Source organism: Salvelinus alpinus, chromosome 5, assembly GCF_045679555.1.
Source record: "Salvelinus alpinus chromosome 5, SLU_Salpinus.1, whole genome shotgun sequence".
NCBI lineage: Eukaryota > Metazoa > Chordata > Actinopteri > Salmoniformes > Salmonidae > Salvelinus > Salvelinus alpinus.
Window position 1 is genome coordinate 79,274,532 of NC_092090.1, and position 24,227 is coordinate 79,298,758.

General features: G+C 43.2%; 1 protein-coding gene across 1 annotated transcript; it reads left to right on the forward strand.

Moving 5' to 3' along the window:
- Positions 1-367: 367 nt before the first annotated feature.
- On the forward strand, positions 368-13,555 carry LOC139576881 (cationic amino acid transporter 4-like). The gene is made up of 5 exons (XM_071403442.1): positions 368-488; positions 1,664-2,713; positions 2,910-3,628; positions 8,511-8,619; positions 10,626-13,555. The coding sequence occupies exons 2-5, from the start codon at positions 1,732-1,734 to the stop codon at positions 10,841-10,843; spliced, it is 2,028 nt and encodes a 675-aa protein (XP_071259543.1). The 5' UTR covers positions 368-488; positions 1,664-1,731; the 3' UTR covers positions 10,844-13,555.
- Positions 13,556-24,227: the final 10,672 nt, after the last annotated feature.

The window sequence follows — 24,227 nt, forward strand, 5'->3', positions numbered from 1 at the left end:
TATTTCCACTCTAAAATAATACTGTGAAATTGTGATAATGATAATGCTCTTTTAGCATAAGAGCTGTTTGCAATTTCAGCCTGATTTGGTGGGATGAAGTTTTGGCCATCAGGCTTGCCCTCCCACGCAGACCACTCCCTGACAGTCTTAGTTTAAATTCTTGCTTGAGAAATTGCTCTTTGTTAAAAAGCTATTGAAAACAATCACAATAAGGTACTTCATTGTTACTCAGACATGATTTGAAATTAAGATAAAAACGGCTGCATTGGACCTTTAAACGCTGGCCTTGCGCGTGACCTTATCTGACGGATGATCCCGTCGTCATCAGATGAACAATAAACTCGTACTGCGCCTTTAAGAATCGAGGGCTCAGCTCTCTATCCTCTCGTTCTCCATCTCCACCTTTCTCCCTGTCTGTCGTTGAGGGTTTCAAAGGATATCAACCGGGCCTGAGATAGGCTACTCATAAGCGATATTCAGCATTCAAGGTAAACAAATATTTTTATTTGTTACCATATTAGACCGTTTTTTAAATCAAATATATTAGACTATATATGCAGAATAGCAGTAATGGTTGAGTTTCTCCCCTGGTTTTTGCCATAATCTACCTATTCCAACACCTTGTTCGTGCCATAATAAAAAAATATAAAAAACGCAGACAAGTACAATTTCATAGAATAATCAGCAATCGCCATCGCTTTATTGAAATAGCCTATAGTTTGTCATTGATAACATTTGTATGAGTTTCCATTTTGTTATAAATTATTAATGTGGCTGGCTTTTGTAAAAACGACGCACTTAAAGCGATTCATTCTCGCCATGACTCCACAATTATGACACGAATCACAGTTATTATGGAGGACATATGTATGGTCGCTTCACTTTGTATCGGTGTTAATTTCAGTAGGGAATAAAAGCTTTATGTAATGTATTTCTTGCATTGAGCACGGCAGAACTCGCCATATGCCTGCCGTACGCAGTAATTGGAAACGGTACATCAAAAAGAGTCGGATCCCGGGCTGGTCTCATTCTATCACATAAAGCGTAGCCTTTGATTATAGAATTTGGCTCCACAGGCTTTAACCAACCCAAAATAGTTGTGTGTTCGGTTAGGCTACTTTTATTTGCTGAGATATCGGACACTTTTAGTCTTCGCAGGGTGAAAGCTGAATATAGCCTTACATTTGCTACAATAGGAAATTACCTTCAACATTAGTCTTCAAGTGAATAGAAGACGTGTCAAACAGTCAGAGCAGATCAAAAATATATCTTTATCATGGACAGTTATTAATCAGTAATAGACTAAATGATATCGTTCAACACATGTATTCAATTGCGTAATTTATAGATATGCCTATTTATAGATTTTACATTACTCAGATAGTCCTAACTGAAATGTATCAAGCTATCCTAATATGCCAAGTTGAAGAATATTAGTCTTCAATTCTAAAAATAGAAAAGCAATAGTTTCCAGCTTCCACGTGGTAAGGACAGAGGTGTAATACAACATGCTCAGAAATAGGCAGCAGTGGTGAGGGGGTGGAGTCATTCAGATAAAGGTTAGATGAAGCCCTCATTAGGATGAGTTGCTTTTGTCTACCTGCTCTGCGGCCACAGGCTTTGTCCCTGTATGATGGTATGTATATGTATTTTTGTCTCTCAGGTCAATTGATCAGGAGGAGAATGGATCCAGTTTGAGCATCTTGACTGATAAGTTGTGATCCTGTAACCATGGCGACCTGTGAGCGTGGCTGTGTCCCGGCAGTGCGTTTCTGCCAAAGGCTGAACCGACTGAAGACCCTGGATGATGATTTGATGGTGACATCAATGAAACGCTGCCTGACCATGGTGGACCTGGCCCTGCTGGGTGTTGGGGGCATGGTGGGCTCTGGCCTCTACGTCCTGACTGGCACTGTGGCCAAGGACACCGCGGGACCTGCCGTGGTTCTCTCCTTCCTCATAGCAGGCATCGCCTCCCTGATGGCCGCCCTCTGCTATGCTGAGTTCGGAGCTCGCGTGCCCAGAACGGGCTCAGCCTACATGTTCACCTATGTTTCTTGTGGAGAGATATGGGCCTTTCTCATTGGCTGGAACGTAGTGTTGGAGTACATGATTGGTGGGGCCGCGGTGGCGCGGGCGTGGAGTGGTTATCTGGACTCCATGTTTAACCACACTATCCAGAACTACACAGAGAACCACATAATGAAGTGGAATGTTCCCTATATCGCCCACTACCCTGACCTGCTGGCCGCCGGGATTCTAGTGGTTGCCACCATCTTCATAACCTTCGGAGTGCGAGTCTCCTCTTGGCTCAACCACATCTTCTCCGCTGTTAGTCTGGTTGTCATACTCTTCATCTTGGTGTTTGGCTTCATGCTGGCCGACCCAGTCAACTGGAGCCAGAAAGAAGGAGGTTTTGCACCGTTCGGTGTGTCTGGGGTTATGGCGGGCACAGCCACCTGCTTTTACGCATTTGTTGGCTTCGATGTGATTGCAGCCTCAAGCGAGGAGGCAAAGAACCCCCAGCGAGCCATTCCCATGGCCACAGCCATCTCCTTGTGCATGGCAGCCACAGCCTACATCCTGGTCTCCACTGTCCTCACTCTCATGGTGCCCTGGCACTCCCTCGATCCCAACTCAGCTCTGTCTGACGCCTTCTTCCGCCGAGGCTACAGCTGGGCTGGCTACATCGTGGCAGTAGGGTCCATCTGTGGTAAGTGTGTCTTGAAAGACTTAGCCACTGTAACCACACCAATGTATCATGCCATTGAATTTCTTTGGGTCTGTTGATGATATAATTGATTGAAGGGCAAATGGTTATGACTTTTATTTATCTTGACTTCATACAGTAGCTCTCTGTTTTGATTGCATTGATGATCATGTGACTCTCTGTCCATCCCCTCTTCCAGCCATGAACACAGTGCTCCTCAGCAACCTTTTCTCCCTCCCTCGGATTGTTTACGCTATGGCGGAGGATGGCCTCTTCTTCGCCTTCTTCGCCAAGGTCAACCCTGTCACCAAGGTCCCTGTGAATGCCATCTTGGTGTTTGGCCTCCTCATGGCCGTCATGGCCCTCATCTTTGACCTGGAGGCCCTGGTCCAGTTCCTGTCCATCGGCACCCTCCTGGCCTACACCTTTGTGGCAGCCAGTGTCATCGTGCTGCGCTTCCAGCCTGAGAAGGAGAAGACCAGTTCCAAGGCTAACTCCACTACCTCCCCTAACACCAACTACAACCCAGAGCTCTCACCCGAAGCCTCAGAGTCCCAGATCATAGCTCAGGACAGCGGGGAGCTGAAGGAGTATGAGTCCTTCTCAGACAAGCTACAGCTGGTGGAGATGCAGAAGACCAGGGAACGCAGCGCCCCAGGGGTGTTGAAGGCCCGCTGGGAGCCCTACCTGGGCAGGTTGCTAGGGAACTTTGAGCCGGGGGAGGTGGTGGCCTTCTCTGTGCTGGCGGTGATGGTGAGCTCTGTGTCCCTCTGTGCCGTGTTTGTGTTTGGGAATAACCAGCTGCAGCTGCCTACGTGGAGCTTCGCCGTGCTAATAGTGGTGTTTGGCTCGACCTTCCTCCTCAGCCTGGTCGTCATATATGCCCATGAACCACATATCAACACCAAAACCTTCCAGGTGAGCCAAACAAATTCTCACTTTTTCATTTAATGCCCAAAGTGTAAATGCAAAGCAGTTCACAATTTTGTAGACTTTTACTTTATTGTATATGCCTACACATAAAGTTAGGGAAGCAGAACTAGACCCTCGCCTTAGAATTATTAGTTGTATAACGTTGTATAACGCCTGCAGAGTTTCAAGCAGACCACCATAGTCCCTATGCCCAAGAATGCCAAGGTAACCTGTCTAAATGACTATCGCCCCATAGCACTCACATCTGTAGCCATGAAATGCTTTGAAAGGCTGGTCATGGCTCACATCAACACCATCATCAAATCAATCAAATGTATTTATAAAGCCCTTCTTACATCAGCTGATGTCACAAAGTGCTGTAAATAAACCCAGCCTAAAACCCCAAACAGCAAGCAATGCAGGTGTAGAAGCACGATGGCTATGAAATACTCCCTAGAAAGGCCAGAACCTAGGAAGAAACCTAGAGAGGAACCAGGCTATGAGGGGTGGTCAGTCCTCTTCTGGCTGTGCCGGGGGGAGATTATAACAGAACATGGCCAAGATGTTCAAACGTTCATAGATGACCAGCTGGGTCAAATAACAATAATCACAGTGGTTGTAGAGGGTGCAACAGGTCCGCACCTCAGGAGTAAATGTCAGTTGGCTTTTCATAGCCGATCATTCAGTCTATCTCTACCACTCCTGCTGTTTCTAGAGAGTTGAAAACAGCAGGTCTGGGACAGGTAGCACGTCCAGTGAACAGGTCAGGGTTCCATAGCCGCAGGCAGAACAGTTGAAACTGGAGCAGCAGCACGACCAGGTGGACTGGGGACAGCAAGGAGTCATCAGGCCAGGTAGTCCTGAAGCATGGTCCTAAGGCTCAGGTCCTCCGAGAGAGAGAGAGAGAGAGAGAAAGAAAGAAAGAAAGAAAGAAAGAAAGAAAGAAAGAAAGAAAGAAAGAAAGAAAGAAAGAAAGAGAGAAAGCGAAAAAGAGAGAGAGAATTGGAGAGAGCATACTTAAATTCACACCGGACACCGGATAAGACAGGAGAAATACTCCAGATATAACAGACTGACCCTAGCCCCCCGACACATAAACTACTGCAGCATAAATACTGGAGGCTGTGAAAGGAGGGGTCGGAGACACTGTTGCCCCGTCCGACGATACCCCCCGGACAGGGCCGGCCAAACAGGCAGGATATAACCCGACCCACTTTGCCAAAGCACAGCCCCCACACCACTAGAGGGATATCTTCAACCACCAACTTACCATCCTGAGACAAGGCCGAGTATAGCCCACGAAGATCTGCCCCACGGCACAAACCCAAGGGGGGTGCCAACCCGGACAGGAAGATCATGTCAGTGACTCAACCCACTCAAGTGAAGCACCCCTCCTAGGGTCAGCATGGAAGAGCACCAGTAAACCAGTGACTCAGCCCCTGTAATAGGGTTTGAGGCAGAGAATCCCAGACACCCTGAACCCACTCCAATTTGCATACCGCCCCAACAGATCCACAGATGACGAAATCTTTATTATACTCCACACTGCCCATTCCCACCTGGACAAGAGGAACAGCTATGACAGAATGCTCTTCATTGACTACAGCTCAGCGTTCAACACCAGAGTGCCCTCCAAGCTCATCACTAAGCTAAGGACACTGGGACTGAACACCTCCCTCTGCAACTGGATCCTGGACTTCCTGATGGGCCAATCCCCAGGTGGTTAGGGTAGGGAACAACACATCCGTCATGCTGACCCTCAACAACAACCTCTCCTTCAACGTCATCAAGACAAAGGAGCTGATCGTGGACTACTGGAAATTGAGGGCCGAGCATGCCCCCCATTCACATCGATAGGGCTATAGTGGAGTGGGTCGAGAGCTTCAAGTTCCTCACATCACTAAGGATCTATCATGTTCCACACACACCAACACAGTCGTGAAGAGAGCATGACAATATCTCTTCCCCCTCAGGAGGCTGAAAAGATTTGGCATGGGCACTCAGATCCTCAAAATGTTATACAGCTGCACCGTTGAGAGCATCTTGCATCACCGCTTGGTATGGCAACTGCTTGGCATCTGACCCCAAGACGCTATAGAGGATAATACGTATGGCCCAGTACATCACTGGGGCAGAGCTCCATGCCATCCAGGACCTATATACCAGGCGATGTCAGAGGAAGCCCCTAAAAATTGTCAAAGACTCCAGCCACCCAAGTCATAGACTGTTCTCTCTGCCGCATGGCAAGTGGTACTGATGCACAAAGTCTGGAACCAACAGGACCCTGAAAACCTTCTACCCCCAAGCCATAAGACTGCTAAATAGTTAGCCCAGGTAGCTATTTGATTAACTACAGTTGAAGTTGGAAGTTTACATACACTTAGGTTGGAGTCATTAAAACTAATTTTTCAACCACTCCACAAATTTCTTGTTAACAAACTATAGATTTGGCAAGTCGGTTAGGACATCTACTTTGTGCATGACACAATTCATTTTTCCAACAATTGTTTACAGACAGATTATTTCACTTATAATTCACTGTATCACAATTCCAGTGGGTCAGAAGTCCACATACACTAAGTGGACTGTGCCTTTAAACAGCTTGGAAAATTCCAGTCATGGCTTTAGAAGCTTCTGTTAGGCTAATTGACATCATTTGAGTCAATTGGAGGATGTATTTCAAGGCCTACCTTCAAACTCAGTGCCTCTTTTCTTGACATCATGGGACAATCAAAAGAAATCAGCCAAGACCTCAGAAAAGAAATTGTAGACCTCCACAAGTCTGGTTCATCCTTGGGAGCAATTCCCAAACGCCTACAGGTACCACGTTCATCTGTACAATCAATAGTATGCAAGTATAAACACCATGGGACCACGCAGCCGTCATACCACTCAGGAAGGAAACGCGTTCTGTCTCCTAGAGATGAACGTACTTTGGTGCGAAAGGTGCAAATCAATCCCAGAACAACAGCAAAGGAGCTTGCGAAGATGCTGGAGGAAACAGCGGTAAAACGAGTCTTATATTGACATAACCTGAAAAGCCGATCAGCAAGGAAGAAGTCACTGCTCCAAAACCGCCATAAAAAAAGCCAGACTACGGTTTGCAACTGCACATGAGGACAAAGATCGTACTTTTTGGAGAAATGTCCTCTGGTCTGATGAAACAAAAATAGAACTGTTTGGCCATAATGACCATCGTTATGTTTGGAGGAAAAAGGGGGAGGCTTGCAAGCCAAAGAACACCATCCCAACCGTCAAGCACGGGGGTGGCAGCATCATGTTGTGGGGGTGCTTTGCTGCAGGAAGGACTTGTGCACTTCACAAAATAGAGGGCTTCATGAGGAAGGAAAATTATGTGGCTATATTGAAGCAACATCTCAAGACATCAGTCAGGAAGTTAAAGCTTGGTTGCAAATGGGTCTTCCAAATAGTCTAGCTTTTTTATGTCGGTTTTGGAGCAGTGGCTTCTTCCTTGCTCAGCGGCCTTTCAGGTTATGTCGATATAGGACTCGTTTTACTGTGGATATAGATACTTTTGTAACTGTTTCCTCCAGCATCTTCACATGGTCTTTTGCTGTTGTTCTGGGATTGATTTGCACTTTTCGCACCAAAGTACGTTCATCTCTAGGAGACAGAACGCGTCTCCTTCCTGAACTGTAACTATCTGCACTGACCCTGTTTTAATTAACTTTTTTGACTCATCACATACGCTGTTGCTACTGTTTAATATCTGTCACTTTATTCCTAGTTATATGTACATATCTACCTCAATTACCTCGTACCCCTGCACATCAACTCAGTACTGGTACCCTGTGTACACTGACTATACAAAACATTCAGAGCACCTGCTCTTTCCATGATATTGACTGACCAGGTGCATCCAGGTGAAAGCTATGATCCCTTATTGATGTCACTTATTAAATCCACTTCAGTCAGTGTAGATGAAGTGGAGGAGACAGGTTAAAGAAGTATTTTTAAGCCTAGATAAAATTGAGACATGGATTGTGTATGTGTGCCATTCAGAGTGTGAATGGGCAAGACAAAAAATTTAAATGCCTTTAAACGGGGTATGGTAGTAGATGCCAGGCGCACCAGTTTGTCAAAACTGCAACGCTGCTGGGTTTTTCACGCTCAACAGTTTCCCGTATGTATCAAGAATGGTCCACCACCCGAAGGACAACCAGCCAACTTGACACAACTGTGGGAAGCATTGGAGTCAACATGGGCCATCATCCCTGTGGAACGCTTTCGACACCTTGTAGAGTTCATGCCCTGAAGGTGTTCCTAATGTTTGGTATTCTCAGTGTATATAGCCAAGTTATCGTTACTCAAGTTTACGAAGCATGTGACAAATACCATTTTATTTGAGCAAACAGCCTGTTATATTTCCCTAAGTCTTTATGTAGTTATGATAAACCAAGAATACTCTGTGTGTTTTAAGACTTTTTTGTAGCTGTCTCTCCACCTTTAGATATGTTAAATTCTACTCAGTCTGACTCGAGCCCAGTAGATAGGAACTGCAACATTTAATGTGACATTTTCACCCAGCTCTGAGGCTGAGTCACAGCAGACACTCACTCTCTGCTGTGTGGTTGATCTGCTGTTCATACAAAATAAAAGCTGTTTCTGTGAGCTCAAGCATGGCCCACGTTCCCTCTGGCACCAACCTAATATACAATCTTGTCATTAAGACCTGATCATTCTTTTGAATTATATTAAGTACTCCTATTGGGACTTTTAATATTTGAGTCAAGACTAGTGGTCTTTTAGGCTCTCCAACTTCCTTTTTTTCAATGACAAGCACTTATTGAATTAAGGAAGGCATTGATTATTTGACACATTTTAATACATGTCAGAATGATGGTTGTTTGCGGTTGTCATTTTCTAGGTACCCTTGGTCCCATTCATCCCTGGTGCAAGCATCCTCATGAATGTGTTCCTAATGCTGAAGCTCAGCCCAATGACCTGGATCCGCTTTACCGTATGGGTGGCTGCAGGTAAGATTACTTCCACTAATGGCACAAATGTGTGTTGTGTGAGGACCATGTGCCTGTGAGGACCATGTAGCGCAGACGTCCTGTAAACCAAACATCATGTCAGACAGAACTGGAACTGTTGCATTCAGTGGTTGAAATACTGTGCCACTTATTAACCTAAATGATGGACAAATAGTATGGATACTTATTACTGGTTGATCATAGACAACAGGATATGAAACAGGGTTTTATTAAATTATTAGTACATAGCACATGTTTGTATTAAAACATATGCAGGTTACTTTTTGTGTTTACAGAGAGTAAACCTACCAAGTAAGTCAAGGCTTGACTGGAGTGAGTTAACCCTTTCCTAGCCTGCACCTGCTGCAGTTAGAAGATATTTAGGCTACATAGCGCATTGATGTGAATCACACTGCTGCTCTCTAATTTATTTGCGCCTTACATATTGTGGTTGTTGTGGATGGATGTTCACTAATGTATATGCTGTGTATTTTAACCCAATAATGGTTGAATTGAAGAAGTTTAAACTGCTTATCAATCATTGTTTTTGCGGTCAGGAGTGTATTCATTACGGAAACCATTGACTGTTTAAGAACCAAATGGAAGCAAACAGAGCAAAACTAGAGTTTCTGTTGGACAAATTCAGGTAGGTCCCTCCCCGTTTTGTTCCGTTTGCTTCCGTTTAAGAAACGTTTTGCAACAGAATCGGAGTAATGAATACGCCCCAGTGGACAACCAGTGAAAAAAGCACTCTTGCAACAGCTGCAGTGCGGATCCTAGCCTATGGAATAAAAGTTTGAGTTCATCCCTTCTAAACTGCCTCATGGTATTGTGCTCCATTATTGTAAAAAATAAGTTTAATTTAAGAAGACCACTAGTGGGGCTTTTATTCTCTTCATGGAAAATTACCATCTAGTTTTTCACATCAAATAGCACTTTCGGTAGTGCTCAAAGCACACTATTCCGAGGGCTGCATTTTTTTTGCAGTTCGAAGCAATGAGCCTTATCAGTACTCCATGACAACAAAATCAAAAACAAACAGATTAGGCTGATTAGTCCTTAGTTTTTGGGTTATGCTCAGATAAAACAATTTGGCTGATCCATATTTCCATATTAATCTATATTTCCATCTTTTCAATTCATATTCTTGAAGATCAATGGGTATTAAATTCATTGGAATAACTGGAAATCTGTCAGACCCAGTTAGATTTGTTTTTAAATGTAAAGATATAGCCTAACCGTATTATCTGTAGTAGAAAGCAATGGGTTAGAAGAAGCCTACTGTACATAACCAACCCATAAAGAAAAATGCAACATCCATTTATGGCCAGCTATGTAAACTCTAACATTGATTTATCCTGCAATAGAGGTAATTCATTTTTGTCTTCTTCTAATGCTTCTTAAACAGGTTGATATTTATTGGGACGAGTCTTGTCCTTGAGGCAAAACGGAGCGATTTCTGCTAAATGGGTCAGCTGCAAATTCAAAATTGGCTATATTGTAAAAATCAATGAAAACAAAAAATTTACATTTTGGTCTTCATTTAAGGTTAGGCATTAGGGTTAGCAGTGTGGTTAAGTTTAGGTTTATAATCACATTTTATGACTTTGTGCCAGCTACTAACCTGTGCCTCTTAAGGGGAAAGTAATCTAAAAGTAACTGAAAGTAATCTGATTACATTACTGAGTTTGGGAAATCCAAACGTTACGTTACTGTTTGCAATTTTGTTCAGGTAGACCTAACTAATAACTGTAACGGATTACATTTAGAAAGTAACCTACCCAACACTGCCTGTCTGCCTACAGAGGGTTCACAGGGAATATTGAACATGACAGGGGCTGGGCCATGTCTAAGTAATCAATTCCTAGCACCATATTCCTGCTATAGCTGTGTCTTCTCAATGAATAAGCACATACAGTATGACAGTATAACAATAACAACAACATATGTGTGTGATTCTGTAAGCATGTGTTTTGGTCCTAACAGTATATGTTGCACCTCTCTAGGTCTACTGGTGTATTTTGGCTATGGGATATGGCACAGTAAGGAGGGCCTGAGGGAGCTGCAGCCCAAGGACATGGCTGCCAGGTACGTGGTGCTCCCTAGTGGCAGCCTGGTAGAGACAGTCCAGTCAGTACAGCCGAACGGACATGGGGACGCCAGCGCCCTCCACACCACCCCCTCCCCCGCCCAGTCTGCTGAAGAGCAGCAGGCAAAGAGATGATGTGTAGGAACTAGGAAGGGAGCCATTTTTATTTCAGTGGGCCGTTATCATCTATCTGCTCCTACTCATACATTACCTCACTCTCTTCTCCTCTGACTTCCCTCTCATGACTGGCCTCACACAATCAGTGTGTACTGCCACAAGGCTGTGTTTCTCTGCATTAGTAAGTACACATCACACAATGAGATTTACGCTCTCTCATTATGAAACATATTTATATTTATTTTTACATATTGTATCTGTTAATATGGGAACATAGTAATAAAGCTATCTAGCATTGTTTAGGATATTGCTATTGGTTATAATCACTGTATTTTTTAAAATGGTAGATAAACCAGCACAGGTGTTATTTCCTTGTTAGCATTTCTCTCAACTCCTCAATTGATCCGCTTTTTAATGTCTCTCAGTCACTTACAATTGAATGTGTTTGGAAGTAGGATGGTGCTTTTGATCATAGCATACATTGATAGCACATGTTGATTTGCGGCATTTTTCGTTTTGCAAGCACTGGAATTAATGGACCTTTGTTTACACACACACCCATGTACAAACACATATTCACATTTGCTTTCTCTCTCTCACTCACACACACACACACACACACACACACACACACACACACACACACACACACACACACACACACACACACACACACACACACACACACACACACACACACACACACACACACACACACACACACACACACACACACACACACACACACACATTATTCTTGCCTGAGGAAAGACTAGGTTCTGTCAGTGGGTCATGTGGGTCCACTTACAACCCCTGGGACCACCTCAAGATCCCACTCATTCCCCAACACTGGTGGCTGCTCAGCCAAACGCAAATCATTTACATACATTTTCTGTTTTAAATATTATTTTGGACTTGTTTCATGTAGTTTCTGAGCTGTGAAACAGTATATTTTATAATTTTAGTTTTGCATTTCACTGATGGCATATCACACACATATTATGTTCTGTTTTGGGATGTTTTTGTACCTCGCTTCGTATCATAATGACCTGACTCCACTTGTTAACTTTCTCTGTCTCCATCACATGAGATTGTCACTCTCTTCTTCTAAGGCTGAGTAGACCTTTCAACCTCTCACTTAATCCACTGACTCCCATCCAATGACCTCACTCACTCTTATGTGTCCCAGATTTTGCAGTCTCAATCAACCTAATATCTACTGAGAAGTTTTTTCCCCCCAATGCACAATAACTAGACAGCGACCCATTCCCCTTCTGTGTGCTAGCATGAGATTAGATTATACAACCATCTGATATAAAAGCACCTGGATTATTTTAGCTATGGTTTTGTTCTCATTTCTCCTCATACACAAGAGTGATAATACGAGACGAGAGTTATAAACATGTGTTTTAATATATGCTTTTTGCAAGCACAAACCCAGTTCATGATGTACCTGAACAGGGTATTTGGTGGTGCTGCTGCTTAGAAGCATATTAACAAACAGGAATTGGGTGTTTTGTCAGACTATGCCAGCCATAGGACATCCCTTATCCTCATGAGGCCTCTGTAATCCGACAGATTTGCAGCAGTCCCTGCGGTTGCCCAATAGCTTGATCTAGATTACACACACGCACAGATTACTCTCCCTCACAGTGCTGGATTACACTGACCGCCTCAGAGAGGGATTGCACTCTCACACCCAGTTACTCACTACCCTGTCTGATAGCACAGTGTTCGAGAGGGCAGTAAGATGTCATGACAATGTAACAATGTCTCAACGTGATAATCATAACATTCCCATAGCTAAAGTTTTCAGTCAAGTCCTGAGAACTGATTATTTTGTTACCTATAAGGTGTATATTTGTCTGTTTGTCACGTTTGGAGATTGCGGTAAAACATCTACCATTTATCTGTATAATAATAATGTAACTACAACATTGCCTTGATGTTATTAGCGTTTTCTATATATCACAGTCCTTAGAATGATGAAAAATAAGCATGAGACTCTCACTACCGGCTACCAACCTCACAAGTGTCTGTAGCTCACCTTAGTGTTGTACTCAAAAATATGTTTGTTTTGTCTCTTATTTATCACTATTTATTAGTTATTGTAAACATACATATTTTAAACATACATTTGTTTATGTAAATATATGACACAAGCAACCAATGGCCTTAAAGATGTTTTCATGAGTACAGAATGATTCCCAAAGCTTACGTGAAATCTAAACAACTTTAGTTGTTCAGGTAGCTTTTCTCCTCTATCCAAGTAGTTTACCCTGTTATAATCTCAGTATTTATTCATAGGATATTATATTGTAAACTACTATATTCCATACAATTAAATTCAACAGATACAGCCTTTGAAATAATTAAATGTTGGTGGATGTGGGGGTAACAAAATATTAAATTGATTTTTGTACAACTTTGCACATAGTTTAAGATTTTAACTGCAAACAACTGTATGTGTCTCTCTACCAGTGTGTCTCTGTTTTTCCTGCGTGGGCAAGTGACAGGTGTTGACACTATGGTGCTTTTGGCAAGCTGAACATTTCCTCACCTCGATGAGTTACGTTCTCTGTCTTGTGTGGCAGTAAGCACAGTGCGCTATGAGCTCTGACTGTACCTATGTACTCTGTACTTACACATCCAAATTGTAAGTATTTTTTGTTGTATAAAGTCTAAAAGAAGCTGTGTTATTTCGTGACAAATAAATGTTTTGAAGCAGCATTCTGAATATTGTTATTATTACAGGGTTTCTTGCCCATACTATTAACATAACTAAATTGATTATACACTGTCCATTTAGCTTTTAGAGATAAGTACTGTGTGTTCACAATTAGGCTAAATCAGTCTGTCAAGCAAGAGACAAGCATACCACATGCAACACATTAAAGACACACTCCAGCTACAGTATTTATTTTACTTTTTCCATTGAAAAATTATATTACAAGTATAAATAGAGTAAATTACTCACACTTAAGGGTAAACAATTGTGTTTTTCTAGACACAATTGTGAAACTCAAGGAGTTGGCAATTGAAGAAGTTGGTCTGATGGGTGCTCTCTAATGTCATCGGCCTCCCCCCCACAATAGAGCACAACAGAGACCTCCCCCCCACAATAGAGCACAACAGAGGCCCCCCCCCCACAATAGAGCACAACAGAGGCCTCCCCCCCACAATAGAGCACAACAGAGACCTCCCCCCCACAATAGAGCACAACAGAGACCTCCCCCCCACAATAGAGCACAACAGAGACCACCCGCCCACTTGTGCCATGTTATTTGGTATTTGGTATTTTATTAGGATCCCCATTAGCTGTTGCAAAAGCAGCAGCTACTCTTCCTGGGGTCCACACAAAACATGAAACATAATACAGAACATCATTAGACAAGAACAGCTCAAGGACAGAACTACATACATTTTTAAAAAGGCACACGTAGCCTACATATCAATGCATACACACAAACTATCTAGGTCAAATAGGGGAGAGGCGTTGTGCCGCGAGGTGTTGCTTTATCTGTTTTTTGAAACCAGGTTTGCTGTTTATTTGAGCAACATGAGATAGAAGCAAGTTCCATGCAATAAGGGCTCTATATAATACTGTACGTTTTCTTGAATTTGTTCTGGATTTTGGGACTATGAAAAGACCCCTGGTGGCATGGCTGGTGGGATAAGTAGTGTGTCAGAGCTGTGTGTAAGTTGACTATGCAAATAATTTGGGATTTTCAACACATTAATGTTTCTTAAAAAAGAAGTGATGCAGTCAGTTTCTCAACTCTTAGCCAAGAGAGACTGGCATGTATAGTATTTATATCAGCCCTCTGATTACAATTAAGAGCAAAACATGCCGCTCTGTTATTGGGCCAGCTGCAGCTTAACTAGGTCTTTCCTTGCAGCACTGGACCACACGACTGGACAATAATCAAGATTAGACAAAACTAGAGCCGCAGAACTTGCTTTTTGGAGTGTGTTGTCAAAAAAGCAGAGCATCTCTTTATTACGGCTAGACCTCTCCCCATCTTTGCAACCATTCAATCTATATGTTTTGACCATGACAGTTTACAATCTAAGGTAACGGCAAGTAATTTAGTCTCCTCAACTTGTTCAACCGCCACACCATTCATTACCAGATTCTGTCACGTTCCTGACCTGTTTTCTGTTAGTTTGTGTATGTGTTAGCTGGTCAGGACGTGAGTTTGGGTGGGCAGTCTATGTTTTCTGTTTCTATATTGGTTTAAGGGTGACCTGATATGGCTCTCAATTAGAGGCAGGTGGTTTTCATTTCCTCTGATTGAGAGCCATATTAAGGTAGGTGTTTTCACACTGTTTGTTTGTGGGTGGTTGTCTTCCGTGTCTGTGTCTGTGCACCACACGGGACTGTTTTCGGTTTGTTCGTTTTTGTAGTCTGTTCCTGTTCATGTTCATGCGTTCTTCATGTTATATGTAAGTTCGTGTCCAGGTCTGTCTACATCGTTTATTTGTTTTGTAGTTTATCAAGTGTATTTCGTTTCATCTTCGTCTTGTTTAATAAATCATTATGTCATCATACCTCGCTGCATTTTGGTCGAATCACTACTCCTCCTCTTCGTATGAAGAATTCCGTTACAGATTCAGCTGAGATCTAGCACTTAAGGAATGATTTGTACCAAATACAATGCTCTTAGTTTTAGAGATGTTCAGGACCAGTTTATTACTGGCCACCCATTCCAAAACAGACTGCAACTCTTTGTTAACTTCTTATGGCTGGTGGCAGTATTGAGTAGCTTGGATGAATAAGGTGCCCAGAGTAAACTGCCTGCTACTCAGTCCCAGAAGTTAGGAAATGCATATTAGTAGATTTGGATAGAAAACACTCTGAAGTTTCTAAAACTGTTTGAATGATGTCTGTGGGTATAACAGAACTCATATGGCAGGCAAAAACCTGAGAAAGAATCCAACCAGGAAGTGGGAAATCTGAGGTTTGTAGGTCTGCCTATCCAATATACAGTGCCTTTGGGGTCATATTGCACTTCCTAAGGCTTCCACTAGATGTCACCAGTCTTTGGAACCTTGTTTGATGCTTCTACTGTGAAGAATGAGGGAAGGAGAGCTCTTTGAGTCAGGAGTCTGGCGTGAGTTGATCACGTGCGCTCCCGTGAGAGCGAACTGCGTTCCATTGCATTTCTGAAGACAAAGGAATTCTCCGGTTGAAACATTATTGAAGATTTATGTTAAAAACATCCTAAAGATTGATTCTATACATCGTTTGACATGTTTCTACGAACTGTAATGGAATTTTTTGACTTTTCGTCTGACCTGAGCGTCATCAATTTGGATTTTGGAACTAAACGTGCGAACAAAAAGGAGGTATTTGGACATAAATTTTGGACGTTATCGAACAAAACAAACATTTATTGTGGAACTGGGATTCCTGGGAGTGCATTCTGAAGAAGATCATCAAAGGTAAGTGAATATTTATAATACTATTTCTGACTTCTGTTGACTCCACAATATGGCGGGTATCTGCATTGCTTGTTTTTGTCTGAGCGCCGTACTCAGATCATTGCATGGTTTGCTTTTCCGTAAAGCTTTTTTAAAATCTGACACAGTGGTTGCATTAAGGAGAAGTATATCTATAATTCTGTGCATAATACTTGTATCTTTTATCAAAGTTTATTATGAGTATTTCTGTAAATTGGTGTGGCTCTCTGAAAATTTGCCGGATGTTTTCGAGGCACAACATTACTGACCATAAAGCGCCAATGTAAACTGAGATTTTTGGATATAAATATGAACTTTATCGAACAAAACATACATGTATTGTGTAACATGAAGTCCTATGAGTGTCATCTGATGAAGATCATCAAAGGTTAGTGATTCATTTTATCTCTATTTCTGCTTTTTGTGACTCCTCTCTTTGGCTGGAAAATGGCTGTGTGTGTTTTTGTGACTAGGCTCTGACCTAACATAATCATATGGTGTGCTTTCGCTGTAAAGTATTTTTGAAATCGGACACGATGGGTAGATTAACAAGAAGTTAAGCTTTAATTTGGTGTATTGCACTTGTGAATGTATGAAAGTTACATATAAAAATGAAAATAAATGAATTTCGCGCGCTGCCTTTTCAGCGGAATGTTGTCGAAGAAGTTTTAAACTAGTAATATCATCAACCATGTGTAGTTAACTAGTGATTATGTTAAGATTGATCGTTTTTTATAAGATAAATTTAATGCTAGCTCGATACTTACCTTGGCTCCTTGCTGGACTCGCTTAACAGGTGGTCAGCCTGCCACGCAGTCTCCTCGTGGATTGCAATGTAATCGGCCATAATCAGCGTCCAAAAATACAGATTACCGATTGTTATGAAAACTTGAAATCGGCCCTAATTAATCGGCCTCTAGTTCAGGTCTGGAGTTTGGGCTGGCTATGACAGGGTCTTGATCTAGTGGTCCTCCATCCACAACTTGATTGACCTGGCTGTGTGGCATGGAGCATTGTCCTGCTGGAAAAAACAATCCTCAGAGTTGGGGAACATTGTCAGAGCAGAAGGAAGCAAGTTTTCTTCCATAACAACCTTGTACGTGACTTGATTCATGCGTCCTTCACAAAGACAAATCTGCCCGATTCCAGCCTTGCTGAAGCAGATCATCACTGATCCTCCACCAAATTTCACAGTGCCTGCGAGACACTGTGGCTTGTAGGCCTCTCCAGGTCTTGCACCCACTGTGAAACTTGGTGGAGGATTTTTTTCCAGAGCTGTATGTATATATATTTGGATAAATCCAGTATATATAAACACTGCAAACACCCTACCCGACTGCTCGGAGGCGTCCGCATGGTCCTAATGCACAACGTTGTCTCGTTTTGTATCACATGCCAATGATAAAACTTGGGGAGACAAAAAAGACACAAGAGGTATGTGGCAGGGTCTACAGTCAATCACGGATTACAAAAAGAAAACCAGCCCCGTCGCGGACCAGGATGTCTTGCTCCCAGACAGACTAAATAACTTTTTTGCTCACTTTGAGGACAATACAGTGCCACTGACACGGCCCGCTACCAAAACCTGCGGGCTCTCCTTCACTGCAGCCGAGGTGAGTAAAACATTTAAACGTGTTAACCCTCGCAAGGCTGCAGGCCCAGACGGCATTCTCAGCCGCGTCCTCAGAGCATGCGCAGACCAGCTGGCTGGTGTGTTTAAGGACATATTCAATTAATCCTTATCCCAGTCTGCTGTTCCCACATGCTTCAAGAGGGCCACCATTGTTCCTGTTCCCAAGAAAGCTAAGGTAACTGAGCTAAACGACTACCGCCCCGTAGCACTCACTTCTGTCATCATGAAGTGCTTTGAGAGACTAGTCAAGGACCATATCACCTCCACCCTACCTGACACCCTAGACCCACTCCAATTTGCTTACCGACCCAATAGGTCCACAGACGACGCAATCGCAACCACACTGCACACTGCCCTAACCCATCTGGACAAGAGGAATACCTATGTGAGAATGCTGTTCATCGACTACAGCTCAGCATTTAACACCATAGTACCCTCCAAACTCGTCATCAAGCTCGAGACCCTGGGTCTCGACCCCGCCCTGTGCAACTGGGTCCTGGACTTCCTGACGGGCCGCCCCCAGGTGGTGAGGGTAGGTAACAACATCTCCACTTCGCTGATCCTCAACACTGGGGCCCCACAAGGGTGCGTTCTCAGCCCTCTCCTGTACTCCCTGTTCACCCACGACTGCGTGGCCATGCACGCCTCCAACTCAATCATCAAGTTTGCGGACGACACTACAGTGGTAGGCTTGATTACCAACAACAACGAGACGGCCTACAGGGAGGAGGTGAGGGCCCTCGGAGTGTGGTGTCAGGAAAATAACCTCACACTCAACGTCAACAAAACAAAGGAGATGATTGTGGACTTCAGGAAACAGCAGAGGGAGCACCCCCCTATCCACATCAACGGGACAGTAGTGGAGAAGGTGGAAAGTTTTAAGTTCCTCGGTGTACACATCACGGACAAACTGAATTGGTCCACCCACACAGACAGCGTTGTGAAGAAGGCGCAGCAGCGCCTCTTCAACCTCAGGAGGCTGAAGAAATTCGGCTTGTCACCAAAAGCACTCACAAACTTCTACAGATGCACAATCGAGAGCATCCTGTCAGGCTGTATCACTGCCTGGTACGGCAACTGCTCCGCCCACAACCGTAAGGCTCTCCAGAGGGTAGTGAGGTCTGCACAACGCATCACCGGGGGCAAACTACCTGCCCTCCAGGACACCTACACCACCCGATGTCACAGGAAGGCCATAAAGATCATCAAGGACAACAACCACCCGAGCCACTGCCTGTTCACCCCGCTATCATCCAGAAGGCGAGGTCAGTACAGGTGCATCAAAGCAGGGACCGAGAGACTGAAAAACAGCTTCTATCTCAAGGCCATCAGACTGTTAAACAGCCACCACTAACATTTAGTGGCCGCTGCCAACATACTGACTCAACTCCAGCCACTTTAATAATGGGAATTGATGGAAATTATGTAAAAATGTATCACTAGCCACTTTAAACAATGCCACTTAATATAATGTTTACATACCCTACATTACTCATCTCATATGTATATGTATATACTGTACTCTATATCATCTACTGCATCTTGCCATCTTTATGTAATACATGTATCACTAGCCACTTTAAACTATGCTACTTTATGTTTACATACCCTACATTACTCATCTCATATGTATAGACTGTAGACTATACCATCTACTGCATCTTGCCTATGCCGTTCTGTACCATCACTCATTCATATATCTTTATGTACATATTCTTTATCCCTTTACACTTGTGTGTATAAGGTAGTAGTTGTGGAATTGTTAGGTTAGATTACTTGTTGGTTATTACTGCATTGTCGGAACTAGAAGCACAAGCATTTCGCGACACTCGCATTAACATCTGCTAACCATGTGTATGTGACAAATACAATTTGATTTGATTTGATTTGAAATGCTATTTCAAAATGTAGGGGGGACATGTCCAGACGTGACGCTTGGCATTCAGGCTAAAGAGTTCAATCTTGGTTTCATCAGACGAGAGAATCTTGTTTCTCATGGTCTGAGAGTCTTCAGGTGCCTTTTGGCAAACTCCAAGCGGGCTGTCATGTGCCTTTTACTGAGGAATGGCTTCCGTCTGGCCACTCTGGCGCCCGGAGGGGATGGCTACCGTTTCATGGGCTTTGTTTTTTCAAATTTTTTGTAACTTCTTTTGTACATAATGTCTCTTATGACCAAAAAGAGCTTCTGGAAATCAGAACAGCAATTACTCAGCTTGAACTGGACAAAGAATTTATATTTAATGAGTCGGACCACAGGGATTTACTCCAGACACCCGAACAGGCCCTCATCCCTGTCATTCTCAGGAGAAAGAGACGGAAAAGATATTGCAGGAAGAGATCGGGGGGTGCCTTGTGAGGATCCGCCAACGAGTGGCTAATCTGCCCTTGCCATACGTACAACTGGCCAACGTACAATCACTGGAAAATAAATTGGACGAGCTAAAAGTATATATATCCTACCAACAGGATATTAAAAACTGTCATATCTTATGTTTCACCGAGTCGTGGCTGAACGACGACATGAATAACATACAGCTGGCGTCGGCAGTATAGAACAGCAGCCTCTGGTAAGACAAGGGTGGCGGTCTATGTATATTTGTAAACAACAGCTGGTGCACGATATCTAAGAAAGTCTCAAGCTATTGCTCGCCCGAGGTAGAGTTTCTCATGATAAACTGTAGACCACATTATCTACCTAGAGAGTTTTCATCTGTATTTTTTGTAGCTGTCTACATACCACCAAGACAGCACTCAATGAGCTGTATACCGTCATAAGCAAACAGGAAAGCGCTCATCCAGAGGCGGCGCTCCTAGTGGCAGAGGACTGTAATGCAGGGAAACTTAAATCCGTTTAACAAAAATTTCTATCAGCATGTTAAATGTGCAACCAGAGACAAAAACACTCTAGACCACCTTTACTCCACACACAGAGACACGTACAAAGATCTCCCTCGCCCTGCATTTGGCAAATCTGATCATGATTATGTCCTCCTGATTCCTGCGTACAAACAAAAACTAAAGCAGGAAGTACCAGTGACTAAGTCAACGAAAAAGTGGTCAGATGAAGCAGATGCTTGTTTGGCAAGCACAGACTGGAATATGTTCCAGCATTCTTCTGATGGCATTCAGGAGTACACCACATCAGTCACTGGATTCATCAATAAGTGCATCGATGACGTCGTCCCCACAGTGGCCATACGTACATACCCCAACCAGAAGCCATGGATTACAGGCAACATCCGCACTGAACTAAAGGACAGAGCTGCCGCGTTCAAGGAGCGGGACTCTAACCCGGAAGCTTGTAAGAAATCCCCCTATGCCCTCTGACAAACCATTTAACAGGCAAAGCGTCAATACAGGACAAATATCGAATCATACTACACCGGTTCCGATGCTCGACAGATGTGGCAGGGATTGCAAACTATTACAGACTACAAAGGGAAGCTGCCCAGTGACACGAGCCTACCAGACAAGCTAAATTACTTCTATGCTCGCTTCGAGGCAAGTAACACTGAAACATGCATGAGAGCACCAGCTGTTCCGGACGACTGTGTGATCACGCTCTCCGCAGCCGATGTGAGTAAGACCTTGAAACAGGTCAACATTCACAAGGCCGAAGGGCCAGACGGATTACCAGGACGTATACTCCGAGCATGCGCTGACCAACTGGCAAGTGTCTTCACTGTCATGTTAAACCTTTCCCTGTCTGAGTCTGTAATACCAACATGTTTCAAGCAGACAAACTTAGTCCCTGTGCCCAAGACCACTATGGTAACCTGCCTAAATGACTACCGACCCGTAGCACTCACGTCTGTAGCCATGAAGTGCTTCGAAAGGCTGGTCATTGCTCACATCAACACCATTATCCCAGAAACCCTAGACCCACTCCAATTTGAATACCACCCCAACAGATCCACAGATGATGCAATCTCTATTGCACTTCACACTGCCCTTTCACACCTGGACAAAAGAAACACCTACAGTGGGGCAAAAAAGTATTTAGTCAGCCACCAATTGTGCAAGTTCTCCCACTTAAAAAGATGAGAGAGGCCTGTAATTTTCATCATACTCATCATACATCATACACTTCAACTGTGACAGACAAAATGAGAAAAAAAAAATCCAGAAAATCACATTGTAGGATTTTTTATTAATTTATTTGCAAATTATGGTGGAAAATAAGTATTTGGTCACCTACAAACAAGCAAGATTTCTGGCTCTCACAGACCTGTAACTTCTTCTTTAAGAGGCTCCTCTGTCCTCCACTCGTTACCTGTATTAATGGCACCTGTTTGAACTTGTTATCAGTATAAAAGACACCTGTCCACAACCTCAAACAGTCAAATGGCTACCCAGACTACTTGCATTGCCCCCCCTCCCCCTTTTACGCTACTGCGTTATTATCTATGCATAATGTTATTATCTATGCATAAGTCAACTCCACCCACATGTATATATTACCTCAATTACCTCAACTAACCAGTGCCTTTGCACATTAACTCTGTACTGGTATCCCCTGTATATAGCTTCGCTATTGTTATTTTACTGCTGCTCTTTAATTATTTGTTACATTATTTCTTATTTTTTATGTATTTTTTCTTAAAACTCTAGTGTTGGTTAAGGGCTTGTAAGTAAGCATTTCACTGTAAGGTCTACCTACACCTGTTGCATTCGGCGCATGTGACAAATAAAATTTGATTTGATTTACCATAAATGCCTGATTGGTGGAGTGCTGCAGAGATGGTTGTCCTTCTGGAAGGTTCTCCCATCTCCACAGAGGAACTCTGGAGCTCTGTCAGAGTGACCATCAGGTTCTTGGTCAACTCCCTGACCAAGGCCCTTCACCCCCGATTGCTCAGTTTGGCTGGGCAGCCAGCTCTAGGAAAAGTCTTTGTGGTTCCAAACTTCTTCCATTTAAGAATGATGGCGGCCACTGTGTTCTTGGGGACCTTCAATGCTGCAGAATTGTTTTGGTACCCTTCCCCAGATCTGTGCCTCGACACTATCCTGTCTCGGAGCTCTACAGACAATTCCTTTTATCTCATGGCTTGGTTTTTGCTCTGACATGCACTGTCATCTATCACAGTGCCATCCGTTTTGTCTCCAAAGCCCCATATACTACCCACTGCTGCGACCTGTATGCTCTTGTTGGCTGGCCCTCGCTTCATATTCGTCACCAACCCCACTGGCTCCAGGTCATCTATAAGTCTTTTCTAGGTAAAGCCCCGCCTTATCTCAGCTCACCTGGTCACCATAGCAGAACCCACCCGTAGCACGCGCTCCAGCAGGTATATTTCACTGGTCACCCCCAAAGCCTATTCCTCCTTTGGCCCTTTCCTTCCAGTTCTGTGCTGCCAATGACTGGAACGAATTGCAAAAATCACTGAAGCTGGAGACTCATATCTCTCTCACTAACTTTAAGCATCAGCTGTCAAAGCAGCTCACAGATCATTGCACCTGTACATAGCCTATCTGTAAATAGCCCATCTGTAAATAGCCCATCCAACTACCTCATCCCCATATTGTTATTTATTCTTTTGCTCCTTTTCACCCCAGTATCTCTACCTGCACATTAATCTTCTGCACATCTATCACTCCAGTGTTTAATTGCTCATTTGTAATTACTTCGCCGCTACGGCCTATTTATTGCCTTACCTCCCTAATCTGCACACACTGTATATAGATTTTTTCTATTGTGTCTTGACTGTACGTTTGTTTATTCCATGTGTAACTCTGTGTTGTTGTTTGTGTCGCACTGTTTTGCTTTATCTGGGCCAGGTCGCAGTTGTGAATGAGAACTTGTTCTCAACTGGCCTACCTGGTTAAATAAAGGTGAAATAAAAAAATATATATGTAGACAGGTGTTTGAGTCCAATCAAGTTGTAGAAACATCTCAAGGATGATCAATGGAAACAGTATGCACCTGAGCTCAATTTCGAATCTTATTGCAAAGGGTCTGAATACTTATGTAAATAAGGTATATGTTTTTTATTTGAAAACATTTCTAAACCTGATTTTGCTTTGTCATTATGGGGTATTGTGTGTAGATTGATGAGAATTTATATTTATTTAATCCATTTTAGAATAAGGCTGTAACGTAACAAAATGTGGAAACTATCCAAGGGGTCTGAATACTTTCCAAATGCACAACACATGCTGCAAGACAAACACAGAGTACCTTCAGAAATTATTCACACCCCCTTGATTTTTGTCCACCTTTTGTTGTGTTATAGCCTTAATGTGTTACATCCTTTAATGTTTTGTCACTATTATTGCTTTACCTTCCAAACTCAATATATCTGTTTC

Coding starts and splice junctions, on each gene's coding strand:
- LOC139576881 (XM_071403442.1), top strand. CDS start 1,732: ATGGCGACCTGTGAGCGTGGCTGTGTCCCGGCAGTGCGTTTCTGCCAA. Junction 2,714..2,909: donor GGCAGTAGGGTCCATCTGTG/GTAAGTGTGTCT, acceptor CCCCTCTTCCAG/CCATGAACACAGTGCTCCTC. Junction 8,620..10,625: donor TACCGTATGGGTGGCTGCAG/GTAAGATTACTT, acceptor GCACCTCTCTAG/GTCTACTGGTGTATTTTGGC.